This window comes from Dama dama, chromosome 31 (genome assembly GCF_033118175.1).
Source record: "Dama dama isolate Ldn47 chromosome 31, ASM3311817v1, whole genome shotgun sequence".
Classification (NCBI taxonomy): Eukaryota; Metazoa; Chordata; class Mammalia; order Artiodactyla; family Cervidae; genus Dama; species Dama dama.
Window position 1 is genome coordinate 52,924,118 of NC_083711.1, and position 20,272 is coordinate 52,944,389.

Genomic DNA, 20,272 nt, shown 5'->3' on the forward strand with positions numbered 1-20,272 from the left:
TGGGGCTGCAAAGAGCCAGACATGACTGAGGGACAGCACAGCAGACATATGGTAGAGCAAGTGGAGAAAAGTTTGCAGAATTTTTGGAGAGGTAATCAGGCTGAAACTTCTTTTGAGGTATCAAAAATTTGAATAATTACACTCTTAGTCACTTTCTAATTACCCAAAACTGAAAGAATGGTATATTTCAGTTAAAAGTTGAAAACATATAAAGACCTTGGAAGAGACACTCTCAACCTATAGGATGAACTCAGACTGTTATAATTTTTGAGTAAATTTTATGCACCTAGTGAAATCACTAATGAATTATGAGTGTTCAATACACTAAGAGTTTTGGCATCTGTTTTATAGTTAACGGTATATATTTCATAGTCAGAGAGCTTACTAGATTCTTTCTCCATTTCTCATGTAGAAGACAGGAAGGAGATGACTAAGTGGATTTCTGCTTTGATTGAAAAAGCTGTGAATTTCTTTTTGTACCCAGACACTGAGTGATCCACAGTCTGAAATAATAACTCAGTGTTTACCATAGACTTTGAAAGTTTTTGCCCTCCTGAGCTCCAGTGATACAGCTTTATTAGCTAATGTTATTGAAGATGTGAGTTGCAAAATTGTATTCAAGTGATGACTTATATTACTATTAATCAAAATTAAACAATAAAATTCAAGAGAAAATTTTATAGAAGGAAAGATACCCTTCTGTTCCCCAGTCCATGTCTAGAGTCATTTTAAGCATCATTGACTTAAAAAGCTTTAGGGTCCAGAAATGAAACAGAGCTTTGTCTTATATCTGTGTAAACCCTGTACTTCTTTAAAATAATTATATCTTTCTAGACTTAATATAAATACCACTTAGCATTTCAGTATAATCTATTTCAATCTCTCTCATCAATGTATTAGGCAAGGCCCTTGCCCATTCCCTGCCTGCTCACTGGAGAACTTTACTAGTCAGGATTCTGTTCTCAGCATGGCTCTTTCTGTTTTCTTCTCACTGATGACAAATAATTTTTTCCACAGTCTTCTTCCTGTAGATTAAGTTTCTCAGCTTATATTTCAAGGTTTTCACTATGGTGACTAGGACTTGACTCATTCTTTTTGCCTTTCCTAAAGCTTAGTCTGCCTAGATGTAATATTGTATGTGATACCAAGAAATATAATATTTGGTCTTGACTCCTGGCACACAGCTCCTAAAACTCTTGGGATTTCCTAAATAAGGAGAGGGAAAGGGGATCTTTTGTTATGTTAATGAGGTAACTTTGGAAAGCCCTAGGTCACCTAAGGATGGTTCTTGGTTGCCAAGAGATCTGACTTCGTGATTAAAGTGTGAGACCTTTAGTCCCACCTCTGGACCTCCTGGGTGGGGAGTGGGACTTGAGAGTGAGTTCAACTACCAATGGCCAAGAATGTAATCAATGGTGCTTATGTAATGAAGCTTCCATAAAAACTTGAAAGGACTGGGTTCCAAGAGCTTCTGGGTTGGTAAACAGGTGGATATTTGGGGAAGAGAGGCCTGCTCAGAGAGCAAGGAAGCTCTGCTCTCCTTCCCACACAACTTGCCCTAGGCATCTCTTCTATCTGGTTAAGACCATAACCGGGCTGATACTGTCAGAATTAAGTTGAACTGTAGAACATTTAGCTAGGGTCCAAGAATTCCTTGGTGGTATGTAAAAAAAACCCCACACGATGGAATTGGTGCCAGAACATATTAGTCCAATCATTGAAGGCACAGTGGAAACACTTTTCATCTCTATTTTTCACTCTTCCCGTTAAGTTTGTTTCAGGGTCGCTGTTCTATAAAGAACTCTTTCACATTACGTATCCTTCATACTTACGTACTTAGGGAGTAGTCTATGTATTTGCAAAGTATTGGCCAGAAATGTGTACTCATTGGGAGGTGGGGGTGAGGACAAAGTGAGTCAGATTGGTTGTATGCTCTTGAATTGCATACATCTCTTGTTAAGCTAGGAAGGCAGACAAAACACTGTAACAAAGGTGGTAAGTAACAATCATCCCCAGCCTCCAAAACTATCTTTGGGAAATTTCATCTCCAGTGGGAAATTGTTTACATTGATCAAAGAAAAAAATCACTTCAACTTTTTAAATGCTCACATGCCCCACCTAGCTGTATTGTGACATACTGATGGGTTAGTACAAATGGGGCAAAAGTTCCTGACCTGAGCCTCTGGGATCCTGAGAACTGATCTCAACAGATTCTAAACTGAAAAATTGTCTACTGTGCTGTTACTGCTCTCAGCTTACTGTCCCGACTGATGATGGATTCTTTTATACTGGAGATGCAAAATGCTTCTCATGTTTCAGGTAACAAGAAATATGTTTTTCTCTGGCTGAACATTATTCATTTTATTTCCTGCAATAAGAAGTACCCATTATGATGCTCTGATGCATGACTAAACTGGTAAATATCATTGGAATACTGTTTTCTAGGTTGTAACAAAAGCAACTGTGATCCAGATGCTCCGGAAAAGGTCTTCCTGTTAAGAACTAGGTAAAGTGGTTCCATCTCTCCATTCTTTAGATTGTGAAGGACAAATACTCTACTACATTGTTTGGTGGAACTCACATTTCAAGCTTATTTCCAATTCTGAGCTCTTACTTGTGCTAAATTACTAGAAATAGTATTGTCATCTCATATGCACTGTACCTTGCTCATGCAGATAGGGTGCACTGCTTTACTAATTTCTTCAAGGAAAATGTATTTGAGGGTAGGAGGCTTTATTAAAGCTTTGGGACTATAAAGGAATTTATATTTAATCAACACCACCACCCCCCAAGCAAAAAAAGTCAAATTTATTGTTACACATTTCTGATAAACGAAGTGGATAGTGATAAGCAAGTAAATAGAAATGAAGCTCTAACATCAAAATCCCTTGAGTATTACCATTACTATAAATCATGGATGACTGTGTGACCTTGGGAAAGTTACTTCACGTCTCTGGGCTTCAGTTTCTTCATGAGTAAAATGAAGACAATATTAGCACCTCCTTCATAGGGTTTTTTTTGAGGGGGGATTATTCCACTAATTCATATAAATTGTTTAGAATAGCCTAACAAAAAGTAAGTGTTTAATAACTGCTATTAATGTTATTTATAATATATTTAAAGGTCTTCCACCATTTCAGTTTAGAATTGTGTGGCTTAGTCATTGTCCCTTCTTTTTTTTTTTTGGTCCCTTCTTTTCTCAGCATCTCTGTCTTCACTCCCCTACCAAATTCTTATTTTTATTATTTTGTATTTTCTCATTTTGCTTTTCTTATGTGATTTAATATAGAGTAGTTTCACCATCACTTTTGAGACCTTAGCTATAGATGACTAATAACTTTTGGAGTTACTGCTCCAAGTGGCATGTTAAGGTATTTTCCTAGGATAGGACAAATTCCTCCCTAAAAGGAATACTAGAGCAACTGAGCACTACATACAATCATACTTGTTCTAAATGTACGTATGTATAGCATGCTCAGTTTATAGAATGTATTCTGATCCAACTTAGCTGCACATCTTTGAAGGTGGCCCTCTGATGTGTCATCACACTTTGATGATGAGACTGACTTTTGCTCAAGGTCACTCACTTGTGCAGAACAGGAGTTTTAACTAGACTCTTATTGCTCCCTAAAGCCCAAGCTCCTTCTACTGTGCCTAGCCAACTATTTGTGTGATTTCCTTTAATCATGAGAGCAATCTCACAAGGCTGGCACTATTGTTGCCACTCTTTACAAGTAAGGAAACTGAGGCTTAGAGAGGTTTAGTTCATCAAGATCACGCAGCTGATAAATGTCAAAACCCAAATCAAACACTCTGCCTTTTGCAGATCCACTTTTTAACAATTATGCTATATTAACTCTCATCCCAAAATAAAGGGGATCAGATAGAGAGAGTTGAGGGGGAGATGGGTGGAGGTTAAATATATAGTTAAGATGATTTGTCCCTGTAAAGCTACTTAGAACTGCTGTTAAAAGGGAAACAGTTCCCTAAAGGATTTCTACAGGATCCCATCGGAATGCTAGCAATGCAGTCAAACTTAACTCATACTGAGTTAATAAATACTGAATAAAAGGAATACTGAATTAAAAGGTGTTTGCCTCATAGCATTTGCCTTCTTGTATGTCCATAGGTGAAAATGAAATGTTCATGTTAAAACCAAGAGGGAGAAACTACTTATTTAGAGAGGAAAAAAATATAAGAACTCTAGAATACTGTGAGTGTAATGTAAGAAGAACCAGGAACACAAGACTGGCAGCCTTTATCATAAAAATCACAGCGGAAGACGGAGCTTAGAGATTTCAGCATGAAAAGAAAAAGATTTCAAAGACTTGTGTGTGCACACGCGACCGTGCTCCCTCTTGTTTTATTATTTCTCCTGCCACCAACTCCGCTCATCCCCATCTAGCTGGTGACTCAAGCCTTCTGATGAAAGCGCAGTATGTGAAGATTGCTAGTTGACATTCTCTTCTGCAGACTAGCCTCACACAGGGGTGACCCTGTGATGCACAGAAGGCTATTCAATGCCTTGGCGAAGTGGTTCTGGGACCAAGATTTTATTATGCTTCGTGGATGAGAGTTGTGATCCCACATCCCGGATTTAGAGCCACTAAGGGCTTCGACAGCTCCACCCAGGTGTTCTAGAGGAAAATATTCCTTCATGCTCTCTGTCTGATCTGAAAGCAGCACAGCTTCCTAATGTTCCGCCTGGGAGGTGGTTTAATCTTTAGAAATTGCCGGAGAAGCCTGTCCATCTGCCGGCATGCCTGGCTTTTCTGAAAACGGAAAAGAAGCTTGGCTGTTAGAGTAACTTGAAGATTTCTGTTTGTAACTTAAAGCCGCCGCTTAATTCAAAATAAAAAAGACACACGCTCTGGCTTTTGCAGACATTGGGAAAATCTGTGTGACGAAGTATGGATCTAGAAATTCCTGATTTAATTTCCCCCGGGAAAGAGTAAATATTTTCTATTTGCAACTGGGCAGTCGACCCAAGCGATCAGCCTGCAAAAGGTGTGTGCGAGAAGGGCCCGTGGCGGGGATGGGGGGGTGGGGGGTGCGGGTAGAAGGAGGACTCAGCCTAATAAGTTGCTCCCCCCACCCCGCCAATCAGTGGCCGTTCATTTTAACTTCTCGGAGGCAAGTTCCCACCCTAGCCACCTCCTCCAGCCCCTCCTCCCTCTTTTGCTCCCCTCCCCCCAGCGTGGACCCAAAGTGAGAGCCCCCGGCGAGGTCCGTACCCCACCTCCCTGCCCTAGTGTTCCTTTTACAGAAGAAGCAGGCTGCGATATCACGGCCGAAAAGTCCCTGAGGAGTGAGTCAGTGAACGGGCGTCTGGGGGCAAACAGGGGGCAATCTGAACCGCGGCGAAGCTGCGTGGGCAGTGTGAAGCGAGCTAGGTCTGAACGCAGTTCTGGTAACGACACTGCAAGTGGCGGTCTCGGAAGGCCCTACCGAGAGCCGGCTGCTTCTGGGTCCGCTTCCTATTGGCGGGCGTGGCCCCGGGGCGGAGCCACTCAAATGCCCCGCCCACCTGGGGCTCCGGGAGGCGGCGCGCGCGACTTCCCAGAGGAGTCCCAGATCCCGCCTCAGCCTGGGACTTGGTCCTGCAGCGCCTCTAGGCTGCGGATCCCGCTCCTACCACCTGCGCTTGGCTGTACCTCCTGCGAAGCGGGGAGCTGCGAGGAGAGAGGGAGGGCGAAGGGAGGAGGAGAGCGGCAGCTTACACACGCCTTCCAGTCCCTCCACTCAGAGCAGCCCAGAGACCGCCGCCGGCGCCGCTGCTTTCGCCGCCGCCGCTGCCACCTGAGGAGACCGCCGGGACCTGTCGCCCCTCGGTTGCCACCCCCGGCAGTTCTTTCCTAACACCGGGCTTTTTATGCACACTGCCACTACCATTATTATTATTCCAAGAGAAGGAAAACAACAGACCCGCTAAAAAGAACCACGTATACCTTTCCGAATTACTCAAGTGTCTCCCGGGAAGAGAGGGTCGCCGGCCCCGGGAGGAGCGGCCAAAGGGGCCGAGGGCGGGTGTGGAAGGGGAGGCGGGAGGAGTTGGGCCACTGCGTGGTGGAAAGTTGCGGGCGGCGGAGACGGGAAGGTGCAGCGCCACAGCCCAGAGGGCGGTGTGTCGGGGAGAAGCCTCTGCCCCCAGCGTCCGGACCGCGAGCGCGCGGGGCCGGGGACGACGCCCCCTCCTGCGGCGCGGACTCTGTCGGTGGTCCCCGAGGAGGAGGAATATGGCTTCGAAGGCGGCCCCCTCCTGCCGTCTGGTCTTCTGCCTCTTGATCTCCGCTGCTGTCCTTAGGCCAGGTAAGAGCAGGGGCCTCGGAGCAGCCCCAGGGCGGCCTGGACCGGGGGGCAGCTTCCTAGGTCCCGGGCCGGGGCCTCGGGCCCCCCACCCCGCTGGGCGGCGCGCCCAGGCAGATGGGGGAGGTAAGGGACCGGCGGTGCGGGCACAGAGCTGGCCCTGGGTTCCCTCACCTGTGCCGCATGTTTGAGTTCGATCGCTTGGCTCAAGTTGGGGCAGCGACTGGGGGCACTGGATAAATCTCCAGGAAGTTTGGGTGCGGCTGGGGTCGGGGCTTCAGGGGGCCCGCAGGCAAGCTTCGTCTGGTTCTCTCCCCTTCCCCCATGCGGCTCCCGCCTGGGTGGCGAGCTCTCGCCCTCTGACAACCCCTCGGGTATCAAAGTCCACGTCACTGCGCTCTGGGCAGTTTTCCTTTCGCCTAGCTCTCAGAGGCAATAACTCGCGCTTTTTCGTGATAAATCCCCTGGTAACTTCCCCTGGGTGAGAGGTGAAGAAAGGAAGGGCGGGCTTTCCTCTTTGGAACCGCTGAAAAGCTCCGGCCGCGGCTTGGAAGCCCCTTCGTCCATTGTCTGGGTGGGTTGTGAGGGTGGGGGTGACGGCGGGCAAAGGACGCAGCCTGGACTGGAGTCCGCAGCCAGGTCTGTGCGCCCTTAACGAGGGGGCTGAGGATTGGTCAGGACCCGCGATCCGACCTCAGTTTTCAGTTCTGTACTGAGACTCATAAGGGGGGAAAAAAAACCCAACCAACAACTAATATATCTCGCCTGGGAATCCCTTTCCTCACCCTTGGGGACGTCCCCTGGCGCTGTCATCCTCGAGACCCGCTGGGTGGCTGACAGGAGTTGATCCTCCCAGGGCGTTCCGCGTGCTCGCAGTCGCTTGACAGAGCAGCAGGTTAATTTTTCCCTTGACTTGAGGATTTGGGGGGACATTCTTTTCTCCCTTTGAAGTTTTGATCTGTAGCCCCTCCTAGACAGTTGAAGATAAAACTCCTACTTCCTGTTATTCTGGCTTCTGTTTGTCCTCTTGCTCCTTGCTTTAGTTTTTATCAAAGGAAAACTCACTTGCTTTTCGCATCTTTTATTTCTGCACATACCTTGAGTTGTTGGCCAGCTCAGGTCAAAGCAGAGGTTTGAAAGCCTCTGGATCTCTCCCAGGAAAGGGGGGAAGAGTGAGGCTGGGGGTTAGAGCCTGAAGATCCCTGGTGTTGGTGAACTGCCGCCGCTGTGTGTGTTAGTGGTGGTGGTACGCGGGAGGTGGGTGCCCTCCCCAGATCGGGTCTCTTTTAAAGTTACATTTCTAGTTGAAGCAATGAGCTCACCTGCTGTTCTGAGGAAGAGAAAGAGGGGTCTGTGACAGATCGCCGGTTCTGGGGCTTCGAGTGTGAAGCCAGAGTTGAACCGGATTGAAAGCTGGTGGGGTGGGGCGAGAACACCCGAGAGGGAGGATGGGGAGACCCCCTTGGGTCAGGCACTGTACAGATCTCACTTTTTCCAGATCCCAGTGTCCGGTGTGGGAAGGAAGGGCACTCACTCGGGAGCCGAGGGGAGAGGAGGGAGTGTGAGGCTGCTGTAGTTTGTAAAATGCGAAGATCCACACGGCTACAGTTGGTTTTAACCCCCTCGGCACCTTGAGAATGTAATCTCACCTACACCCCCCCACCCCCACCCCCGGACCACATGCACACGCCCAGTTTCCTTTTCAGTGCTGGAATTTATTTTCAGTTGGGCCACCTCGGAGGACAGGTTTTTCCGCACTTGTAACTGCTATAAAGGGAGAGGTTCCTCTTTCGGATCTTGGGGCGACTCTTTTGGCTCAGCAAGCTCGCGTTTCTCTCCGACACCCGACTGCGCGCTTCCAGCCGGCCCAGGAGGGCTCCGTTAACCGCTGCCTACCCGCCACTGATCTGCGGGTCGGAAGGCTCGGATGCTCAGATCGGTGCTTTCCTTGAATTTAACCGGCTGACGTATGCTCCAGATTCTCCGTACGGCATGTGTGTTTTGAAAGAAAGGATTATGACACTAAAACCGCCATGTCCAGACTCTGGACGCAAGTCTTGGACGGCAAGTGCGCCTCCTTCGGATCCCTCAGCACAGCCGAGCCCAGTGGGGGTGCAGTGCCAGTAGCTGGCTTAGGCGAAGGGACTAACTATCTGCCCCGCGTGCAGCCCGTCATTTCCGGAGCCGTTTTGACAGTGTGTTTAGAAACCTAGAGTTTGTGAAACTGCCCCTGCAGGTCTTCCCGTCTATAGTCACTATATAGCATTGAAATCAATATATTGTAGGCATGGTATGTAGTCTGTTTTGAAGGGAGGGGGAGGATTATCTATGAACCACGGAAAATGAATTCGGCGATAAAGGCGATGAAGTATGTGTTCAGCATCTGAGGGAGCAAGAATCTCATTATTCTCGTAGAAAGAGCGTCAGCCTGTGGTGACATTTTGTATTGCCTTTAAAAAGGCTTTCCTTGGTTATTTACAGGAAGGTGGGGTCCTGTAATTAACTATCTCTTCTCTTGGGTCATCTGTGTGCGCTCCTCTCTGCAATGTTTCTGAATTGCTCACTGATATAAGGTTCATTCCAAAACATAAGCACCCTTGAAGCTGCACCCCCCCCCCCCAGTGAAATACTATGTTCGGAATGCATCTGTTTATCTTAAGAGGCCTTGGGAAAACATCAAATAATGTCCTTTCAGACTACCTCATGTGGGACTATTTAAATTTATAATTTCAAAACTGCAAACTGCTTAGAAGCCAGTAATACTGCTGTTTCCTTGATGATTTATTTAATCCAATAGCAATTTATAATTTAATGGGGCACTATTTAAAGTAAACTGCTTTTCTAGGTTTGTTTCAGGACCATTTACCTTCAGGCACTTGAGCAAGTCATTTCACTGCCTACTCGCCTCTGATCTGCGGGTCGGAAGGCTCGGATGCTCAGATCGGTGCTTTCCTTGAATTTACCCGGCTGACATATGCTCCAGATTCTCTGCACATAGGTGCAGCTATGATGAAAGGGTAACTCTGCCTGTGTGTATACACAGAAACTTTAATTTCCCTCAAAGTGTTAATTTTATTCTTAATTGTTAGATTTTCACAAAGGCCCATTTTATTTCTCACACATGATTTTATGTAGCATATTAAGAATTGAGCTAACTTATTGGAATACTAAAGAAAATTTTCTTGGGAGTGGTAAGTGATGAATTAATGTTTATTTGATTATTACTTTTGGATATCAGCTCCTTTTGATTTTCAATACAGATTGAAAAAGACGGGAAAAATGTCCATTTATATTTCTCATTACTTTTTTATTAGGGCAGAAGTTTCCTTTTCCTGTGGAGAACAAAGCCAAGACTAAAATATATCTAAAAAAAGGATATTATTGGCTTTTGATAAGGTTAAATCCTACAGTTATTACAAGTATCCCTATAGTGTACAAAATATCATATGTTTGTAGTTACTGATATTTTCATCCAGCTAATTTCTCTGTTTAAATAACAAAATTTATGTTCTCTCCCCCAAACATATTAGACAGAATACCATATATATTTCAGCTAGGACTAGTTCCAAATGTGCTGTAGTATTCAGTAATTGTTTTATGGTAACCTATTATCAGATCCCATTATTGTAGTGTATGTTCCAAGAATGAAATTAGCTTTTAGTGCTTCCTCTTTTATTTATCCAGTCAGTTCTCAATTATCTATTCTATTCAAGGGGCAATCAGAGTTGTGCAAAATCCAAAAATTTCTAATCAAAGGATTACATAATTCAACTTTGAGTTGAGGTACTTCAATGAACATGACTATGTCTGACCTTCTAAGAATTCATGAAAGTGAAAGTGAAAGTGAAGTCACTCAATCGTGTCCGACTCTTTGTGACCTTGGACTGTAGCCTACCAGGCTCCTCTGTCCATGGGATTCTCCAGGCAAGAGTACTAGAGTGGGTTGCCATTTCCTTCTCCATAAGAATTCATAGTATTGCAATATAATGAAATGAAATTGTGGGAGAAAAGTCTAATCAGAAATTAGACAGCTGTCCAGTTTCTCTGGCTTCCTTCCCTGCCTTTTTCCTCCCTAAAACTCTGTTCTCTGTCACTCCATGACCCATACATCATGGTAGATCCAAGACACTCCTGGTTTATGCCTGGTTTATTCAATTATTAATGGCACCCTTTCACTCTCAGAAGTGCAGTTTGGATGGCAAATTATATGGTCACAATAATTATTAATGACTTGACTGTCTATGTGTCTTTCTTAGAATACTTAAGTTAGAATACTACAGTTAAGGCATTCCTCATCCTGACACACTGCTTATTTCTAACCTTTTTATTTTAAGTATCAGCTACAGTGAAGTATCAATAAGGGGTTATATGTTTCTTTAATGTCAAGTTCGAAAGAGATATAAGGTTATGGCTGGAACCCCTGAATATTGTAGTATGTGTGAAACATTAAGAATTCCATGGATTGGAGTGGAAATCAAATTGACCTGAGATGCCAAGAGAGTAGTGGTGTTTGAAATTCACCTGAGAGCTATACTTAGCCATGGAGTTATCTAGGGAAGGCCTATTTCAGTTTGATTCTGAAATCCTTTCTTAGCCAGCTGCACAATTCTCATTCTGTTCTGTAAAGTTTCTCAGTAGCTCCACTGTCAATTTCAATCTAATAATAAATTACCAAGGATATCTATCCAATTGAAGGAGGGTTTCAAGCCTTTTTGTACATGTGAGCTACAGTTCCATCAGCTAGATATGGTGACCTGACTTGCAACAGCCAACAACAAGGCCAGGACAGTCAGTGTCAAGACTGACTATTCCTAATTGGTTACTCACAGGTTGTTTGGTTCATCTGTCTCTGAGGGTCTCAGATATACAGAAAACTCCAAAAGCAAATGGAGGTGGGAAATGTGAGAGGGTATTATCTAAGCACACAGTTAAAGGGTGCATAGATTTGTCCTCATTAATAGGATAGATTGAAGGGAGAGGGCATTGGACACTGCAGCTAAAACTCTTATCAGCATATTCTTAAGTACTTTCCCTAATAGTTGAGAGGTTTCTGGTTTTCTAGCTCCAAATCAAGCAAAAAACAAAAAGAAGTCTTGCTACTCTTATTAAAATTTTGAACCACAGTGTGTCAGTTAACTACGCCACATAATAAAGTACTCCAAAATATAATGGCTTAAAACAGCAACTGTCTTATGTAGTTTGTTATTTTTCAGTTTGGCAATTTAGACTGGGCATTTGGGTGCTTTTTGGTTTTAGTTCCATATCATTCTACTGTAGTCTGCTGTGGGTCAGCCTATGTAGCTTTGCATTTGAGATTTAACTGGTTGTTGTTCAGGAAAAATTAATTCTTTTCCATAGTCTTTCATTTTCTGATTGGCTTCCATAGGCTAGTTCTCTTGATGGAAGCCGGATTCTGAGAGAAGGCAGAAGTGTGCAAGTCTTCTGGAAAACCATTCTGCCACATTCTGTTTGTAAAGACAAATTTCAAGCCCAGCTCAGATTCAAGGGTGGGGAAATCATCTCCATTTATTGAATGGAAGGAGCTAAAATCACTTTGCTAAAGGGGTTGATAAAGACCAGGAGAGAGGGTTAGTATTATTTTTGCAATCAGTCTGCCTCTCACAATAGTAGTGAGGGGTGTGGCAGTAACAGGGGTCCTTCCTACAGATCCTTAACTCCATATCCACAGTTTACACCCTTCTTTTCCAGATTATTAGGCACAAAATATTATAGGGGCTCATATATTGTAGAGCAGTGTCCAATAAGAATATTGTTGCCCACTGTTCAAACTTAATTTTCCCCTGGAATAAAATCATGGCAAGTTTAATCTGTGTATGTGTGTGTGTGTATGTGTATGCAGAGAGAGAGACTGAAGGGTTAAAGGCATGCAATTCATGAATCAGAAGCTAAAATGTGGTAGAAGAGGGGTTACTGGGAAACTGAGAAGGTGTCTGAGACTTCCATCTTCTTCAGTTCTTCTGTTGACAGCTAAGACAGAGGAAGATACAGGTAAAGAAAAGTAAAATTTGAAAGAGACTTAACCACCATTTTTGGGGACAACGATGTTTTTAGTTTGATGTATGTTTAGACCCATAGGTTCAAGGTTTTAGAGCTATGAAGAACCTTAAAAGTACTTAGCTACTTGCCTAAGTATAACCAAGCCAAAATTAATTAAAACTCTTGTCAATTAACCATTCAGCATATATAATAGCATTCAAATTGTGTTCAGTATGTGCAAAGGATTGAGCTTGGTGCTGGGGATACCGTAATAAACTAGCTACTAAATAGCCAAGTCCTTCATGTCAAGAAATTATGTTCTCTCTGGGAAACTGACATAACTCAGCTAATTATATAATTATTGGATAGAACTTTTGCTAAGTACTACAAGGATGCATAAAGAACATTTTACATCAGTGTGGCCAAATTTGGTCTGGAGATTAGGAAAACAAATCAGAAAGGTTCTTTCAGGAAGTGATATCTAAAGTTGAGAGATAATTAAGCAGAAGATACGAACTGAAGGAATGAGATGAGTGACTACACTAAGGAGAAGGAATATGGTTCTCACTCCTAGAGGTAACCAGGAATTCCTTGACATTGTTCAGATTCTTTTTTGTAATTTCTCTAATTTACTTACCACTTGTGGGGTTCAGCAGAGGATCTCTTTGATTTTATTCAAATTCTTGTATACTAACACATATTTGCATGTATACTTTCTCCACTTTAAAAATACCTAGGGGAAAAAAATTTTAAAAAACAAAATAAAATAAAAATACCTAGGGGGAACATACTCTACATACCATTTTGTACTTTTCCTTTTTCATTTAGAAGCACATTTTGGAGAATAAGAGAATATCTAATATCAGCACATCTCTACCTCATTTTTTCACATGGTGTATTGGAGTTTATTATGCATACCATAATTAACCATTTCCCCAGTTCTTGGAAATGTTGATTTTTCCCTAATCTTTATTACAGACAATATGGTGGTGGACATTTTAATACTGGTTCTTGTTCATAAGATCAATTATGTTGGCAGGAAAATATCTTAGAAGTGAAATTGTTGAGTCAAAGAATATATGTATTTTACATTTAGAAAGCGATTCTATTAATAATTACAGTTCAAAGAACATATACTGAATTATATACTTAAAAGTTGCTAAGGAAGTAGATCTTAAAAGTTTTCATCACAGAAAATACTTGTAACTATGTATGGAGATGATGGTTAACTAAACTTATTGTGGTTGATGGTTTTTGCAATATATACATCTATAAAATCATTATGTTGTACACCTAAAACAAATATATGTCAATTATATCTCTATTTAAAAATGAAATATGTATCTTTGAGAAGTTTCCTCAGCAGCTCTGCAGTAAAGAATCTGCCTTTACAGCTCAGCAGTAAAGAATCCAGTGCAGGAGCCTAAGAAGACCTGGGTTTGATTCCTGGGATTGGAAGGTCCCCTGGAGGAGGACATGGCAACTCACTCCAATATTCTTGTGTGGAGAATCCCATGGACAGAGGAGCCTAGAGGGCTATGGTCCATAGTGTTGTGAAGAGTCGGACATGACTGAAGCGACTTAGCATGCAGGGACATATCTTTAATTGCAACAAAGGTATATGCAGATGCACCTTACCCATACTTCTCCTCTACTATTACTATAACTTTTCAAAAACCAGGATAATATGTTAATTCTTATTTATTTAGAGCTTGTGGGAAAAGTAAGAATTATAGGAATAATTGGCACACATCTTTATGTAAGGGAAAACTCTAGACAGTTTGATGTCTAACTTGAATATGCAGGAGTTGTTGTTTAGTCGCTAAGTTGTGTCCAGCTCTTTTAACGACCCCATGAAATGTAGCCTTCCAGGCTCCTCTGTCCATGGGATTTCCCAGGCAAGAATGCTGAAGTGGGGTGCCATTTCCTTCTCCAGAAGATCTTCCCCACCCAGGGACTGAACCCGTGTCTCCTGCATTGGCAGGTTGATTCTTTACCACTGAGCCACCTGGGAAGCCCCAATATACAGGAGGGTGTGTGCATGCGCAGTCATGACCCTGGAGCCACAAATGCAGGAAAGAAGTGCATTTATTATGAATTATTATCATTGCTATTTCCACATAAGATGGGTAACTTTTAGAACATAAACCATGTAATCATAAGCCATATTTTTTAGAAGACTCATACTCTGTGGGATGAGATTAACTGAAGCAGTGGATTAAGAGGGAGCAAGATGTGAACCTTAAGAGTAGTTGATAATGCTTTTCACTACACAAGTGGTTTCCAAATATTCATGTTAGTTCATTGTGGATGCAATACACATTAAACCCTATTTAATAAGTTTTACTGAATAGACCTCATTTTTAAGTAAATCATATTTTGAACAGTTCTTCCAAGTTTGTTTTAACAGGATTGTCAAAATTTTTTTTGAGCTGATAAAAATACCATCTTCCATAAGTTTTTAAAAAATATCAGTGCTATTACATATGGTTCACCCTGTAATTTTTGGCCCAACTATGGAAATGAGTAAAGTATAATTTTATAATCACTTTTGTGTGGAGAAACCATAAAATATATACATGAAGTTTCCAACAAGTATATGCTGAAGATATATTTTTAAAAGGCAACAAGCGCTCAAAATGGACTTACTGTATGTACATACTGTAATTTTATGAATAAAGCAATTTCTGCCTAGCATTTACTTTTAAATATCCAAACTTGTGGCCTTCATTCTGTAGGCATTTTTCTTTACCTGGTGATAGGTATGACACTTTCTAAGAAAAATGTTTATGTTGGTCATAAGGCATAGGTTTTATATTTTTGCAGAGATGAGCAAAATATGAATAATGAATAATGCTTTTGATATCAGATCTAAGAGTAAAATGTAATATATATTTGGATTTACCCTGTTGGATTAATCTTCTATGAAGCCCAACCCCAGTGTATCATAATCTAATTCTCAAATAGAAAATTTCCTTTAGAAATGACTGATTAGTATATGATAAAACTGCTTTTCTTATCATACTGGAATGGCAAATAAATATGTTTATTAAAACAAAACCTGCATCAACTCAGCTGTTTTTCTCTTTGCTGATAAGTATGTCTTCTTTCTAAAATAAATGATAAAACAGTAAAAAGAGTAGAGTTTCCAGGTATGGTTTGGAGGTTATCATTTTCTAGAAAAATGATCCTCAATATTGAACTAAAAAGGATTTGAATTACCTGAGTAGTGATTTTGTGTGTGTGTGTGTACACTGTGGCTATACCTCAGTGGTATTAAAAAATAATTGCTTAATTTTTGTAGACTGTCACTGCTTACAGATTTCACAGACTGTCAGTACATAGCATATATTCCATTGCACAAGAGCTCAAGAACTTGGGCTCTGGATCAGAACAATAGTTTGATTACTGTCTCTTGCCTTTATCTTCTCATTTGTAAAACGAGGATTACAATACTATCAAGTTCACTTGATGTGAATATTCAAGAAGGTAATGAATGCATAGTGCATGACTCAGTGCCTAGCACAAAGTGGACTCTCAACCAATAATAATCATTATGAATCACGTTTTTCAGAATTCATAATATTATAATAAGTGTCAGTTTATTTGTAACAGAAAAATCTGTGAAATACCTCACTTTACTGACTGGAAGATATATTTAGTTCCATTAAAGTACATTTTTGAGTTTCCATAACAAAATTGGAATTCCTATTCTTATTAGGACATATCATAGTCCCAGTATCTGTCAAGTAACTTTTCAGTTTTACAAACTCAAGGAAAACAAAAGGAAAACACAAATTGAAAATCGCAGCCTTAAAATGTAATTTCCTGCAAACAAAAATCGTTAAAGAAAAATAACACTTTGTAAAATTATAAAGACATAAGCAGTTTATAATACTATTCTTAGAAATTGATATTGCATATGTGCTTCTGTAATTTGAAAAGTAGAGCTTAGAAAGGGAAAAGTTTTACAATATTATAATAGAGTTGTTTTGAGGGTAAAATTATGATTTTAAATACAAGATGCATTTTCTCAACCATAATTCAACAGAGGGAGCTCCACTACTTTACTTTTGTGAGTACTGTAGGATGCTTCTATTTATTATGATTTTCTGGTGACCTCTAATTTAATAATGAAATTATTAAAAATTTGTAATTTTCATATTAATGATATTTTTGAAATTGAACAATATCTTCCTCTTATTAATAGAATTCAAAAAGTGCTTCTGCACATAATACATGTTTTAAAACCCTAGTTCTTAGTTCTCTATATCCTTTGAATAATAAATCACTAGAGGAAATTAAAGTAGGTATACTCTTGAGAAGCATACTTCAAATTAATACAGCAAGGCATCAAAGGATAAGTTTATTTCCAGTGATAAAATAATGAATATTTTGATACTACTTTTGTGGTATCTGTTAAATAAGACAGTTATATAATGGAGTAGAAGAGGAAAAATAGCTGGTATTTTTCACACTCTGCCTAGATTTTTAACCCAGTGATTATAGATGTCTATGTGCAAATGGCCTATACTCGTATCTTTCCCACTTTTTTATTTTTCCAAATATCCCCTTGATTTAGATAGCTCCAACTATATTTTCAATCTAAGTTGAAGTCTGTCACTTGTGTGTGACCCTGACAATTCATTTACCTTTTCTGGGGTTCACTTTTGTCATGGAAGTATTGTCTTATGATTTCTAAGATCTTAAAAATTCTAAGATTCAAAATTATACATTGATCTAGAAAAATTTATATAGGTTTGAATCAGTAGTAATCAATAACTTTTGCTGGAGGCCCAATTAAGAAAAAAGGTTTTAAAATGATTCTTATTTACTTTTTATTCAAAACAGAAATTATGAGTTCTACAGAAAATTGCCTGATTCTATACACAGACCTCCTAATTTATTTAAAAAATGCCATCAGTTAAAGAAATGGCCCAGTACGTGTAAGAATCGCCAACACAGAGAGAGACATCTTTTAAACATTTCATAAATTAAAGTTAGACATGTGCTCTCTTGGCAGGGCTAGTGGAGCAGCCTGGGATTGAGGCCTGTAACTTATTCATTATGGTTTTAAGCCTTCTTTGAAGTAAGTGCTTGTTTGATTTAGCTTTCTTTCTGTTTAGATTAGAGTTTTGAGAGTGTGGCTTCTGGAGGCAAACTGAGTGGTTTTGAGACCTCGTCTCCACTCTTCACCTTCCTAGCTGGGTGACTTTGGGCAAACTGTTTAATCCTCTTCTCTAATGATGTGTGCAATAGGGACAAGCTCATTCAGTAGTGTGATTGTCAAATAATCTGCTCTCAGTACATTGTTAATATTACTGAAATATTTAAATTCAGTTAATCTCCAACTTCCCCCAAATATGATTATAAACCCAACTTACTCCCACTAATATAACACATGAAAAAGAGAGGCCTCAGGTTATTCAAATTAAAAAACTGACAGCTGTAGCTCCTCCCCAGTCCACCTTTTTTCTCTACTCAAGAAGCAGACTATGAATGGCAGTGATGTTATTTATTAGTCATTAACTTTGAATTTATTTGCTGTATGAAACAAATAAGTCATTCACAAATGCCTAGGCTTTATCCATTAATTATTAGTACCATATTCATTATGACACAATTCTTGTCTGATAGTGAAACATAATTGCATTGTGGTCTAAATTTAGAGGTAAAATTAAAGCTAAAATTGTAGACTTTAGTTCACAGCGTCTGAAAGTGTATTGTTGTTTTAGGTCATTCTTGTAAGTTGGCCAGAGGTAATTTAAGAGTAAGAAAATGTGTATGTGCTTAAGACAGATTTACGTAGACTCTAGATTCAGAGTACAATAGAGTAGTGATCATAAGCAATTTTAAGGAAGTAAAAAAAATAAACAGTCTGTTTTCCCAAACTTCAGTCTAGCACCCCTCCAACCTCTTCTATCTGCCATTAAAATGAAATTAAGATGTGAAAGAATCTTGTTACTGTTCTGCTTAAAATACTTCAATGGCTTTCTGTTACTGTAAAGATAAAATACAAACTTCTAAGTGTAACATTTAAGGTCCTTCATGCATTTCTTGACACAGTCTTTCTTGGAAATCTGTGCTCCAGTCATACTTCTAAGTGTGCCATGACTTTTTTGACCCTGTGTTGTTATTCATGTCACTGTCTTATTCCAGAGTTCTCTCTCTACCCTCCTCCATCACCATCCCTTTGCCTGAAAAATAACTGGCATCTCCATCCTTCAGACACAGTTTAGATGCCATCTTCTTCAGAAATTCTTCCCTGATTGCCCTAAAGTGTATGCTCTCTTTAGTTCTAAAGCTAATTTCCTCTATTGCCCAGTGCCTGTTGACTCATTTCTCTCTACCTTAGAGGATTTTTATGTTCTGGAGGCAGGGACTATGTCTTAATCTCTTTTCCTACTCAGTGTCTACTGATACACACCATATCCCCCATACATATATGAAGATTGAATAAATACATTAAGTAAAATTAGAAATCTTAATAAAGCATATATATATATATGATTTATATATATATATACATATTCATATAAAACATATGAATATCTGTACGGGGATAATTTTTCAATGGCTTTTAGAAATTCAATTAGAGAATGGTTAATCTCCTGAATTATGGTTCTTAAAAAGAAATATTTGCCACACTTTACCCAAGCTACAGGCTTCCCTAGTGGCTAAGATGGTAAAGAATCTGCCTGCAATGCAAAATACCTGGATTCCATCCCTAGGTCAGGAAAACCCCCTGGAGAAGGGAATAGCTGCCAAATCCAGTACTTTTGCCTGGAGAATCCCATGGACAGAGGAGCCTGGTGGTCTATAATCCATTGGATCACAAAGTGTCGGACACGACTGAGCGACTGACTCTCTCACTTTTTCACCCAAGCTATGCAATGAAGTATAAAAAGAAGTGGAATAAAGTTGGTCTAATTTTACTTCCAGGTGCCAATCCAGGTTAACATAAAATAAAAACCTTAATAACTGTGTTCCCATAGACATTGAACATTAAAAGTAAGATCATCCAGAGAAATACAGAAGTGCATTTAAACTGATTTATTTTAGTTTTTAAGACTAAATTTTTCTAGGAAGATTGTAGGAACACATCCTCAATAGGCAATAAATGACCAGTAATATTTTTATTTCTCCTGTTTTGAATTCTTAACTTAAAACTTTGGATCAGGGCATTTTCCTGATTATGGCAAAAACAGGATAGAAAAGATTTCATTAGAAGTTGGTTAGTCACACAGGCAATATTGAATATATTTGTACCACAAAAGATATGTATGTATTGTGGGCCATGCCTTGAAGGCTGTTAACAGTAAAATATCAGAGATAATTTGGACAATATCTAGTGTTACTTCTGTAGAAGTATTTTTTATCGAAGAATTTTTATTTATTTTTATTTATTTATTTTTTTATTAGGAGGGTGGGATGTTTCAAAAGAACAGCATGTATATTATCTATGGTGAAACAGATTACCAGCCCAGGTGGGATGCATGAGACAAGTGCTCGGGCCTGGTGCACTGGGAAGACCCAGAGGAATCGGGTGGAGAGGGAGGTGGGAGGGGGGATCGGGATGGGGAATACGTGTAAATCTATGGCTGATTCATATCAATGTACGAAGAATTTTTAAAATGTAGGTACAGATAGAGAAAAGTTCATGAAAAAAATGGATTTTGTTTTTACTGAAAAATAAACCTTGTGCACTTGAAACAGATTTTTTTCTCTGGGCAAAGTAATCTTAATGCTTATAAGATTTCTAGTTAAAGTCTTTTTAAAAACATAAGCCTTTATTTACTTATTTTTACTTTACTTTGACTCCTTCCCAGTTGTTTGGAATTTTAACTTTCCTATCATGGCTGTATTCTGTTATTCCCTATAGAATACCTTGTTAGTAAATTTTTACTTCTATGGTCTGATACTCAAGTCCTGAATCCCACAGAGAATTTCTAATATATTAGAAAAGTAC

The 20,272-nt window shown here is 40.2% G+C and overlaps 1 protein-coding gene across 2 annotated transcripts in view; it reads left to right on the plus strand.

Moving 5' to 3' along the window:
- Positions 1–5,738: 5,738 nt before the first annotated feature.
- The window catches only part of ALCAM (activated leukocyte cell adhesion molecule), a 206,288-nt gene continuing 191,754 nt past the window's right edge, over positions 5,739–20,272 (plus strand). Inside the window, exon 1 of one of the 2 annotated variants that reach the window (XM_061134379.1) lies at positions 5,739–6,309. In XM_061134379.1, the coding sequence (XP_060990362.1) occupies positions 6,237–6,309 (73 nt within the window). In that variant the 5' untranslated portion in view covers positions 5,739–6,236. The remainder of the gene's footprint in view (positions 6,310–20,272) is intronic. The other variant, XM_061134378.1, reaches the window with a different exon arrangement.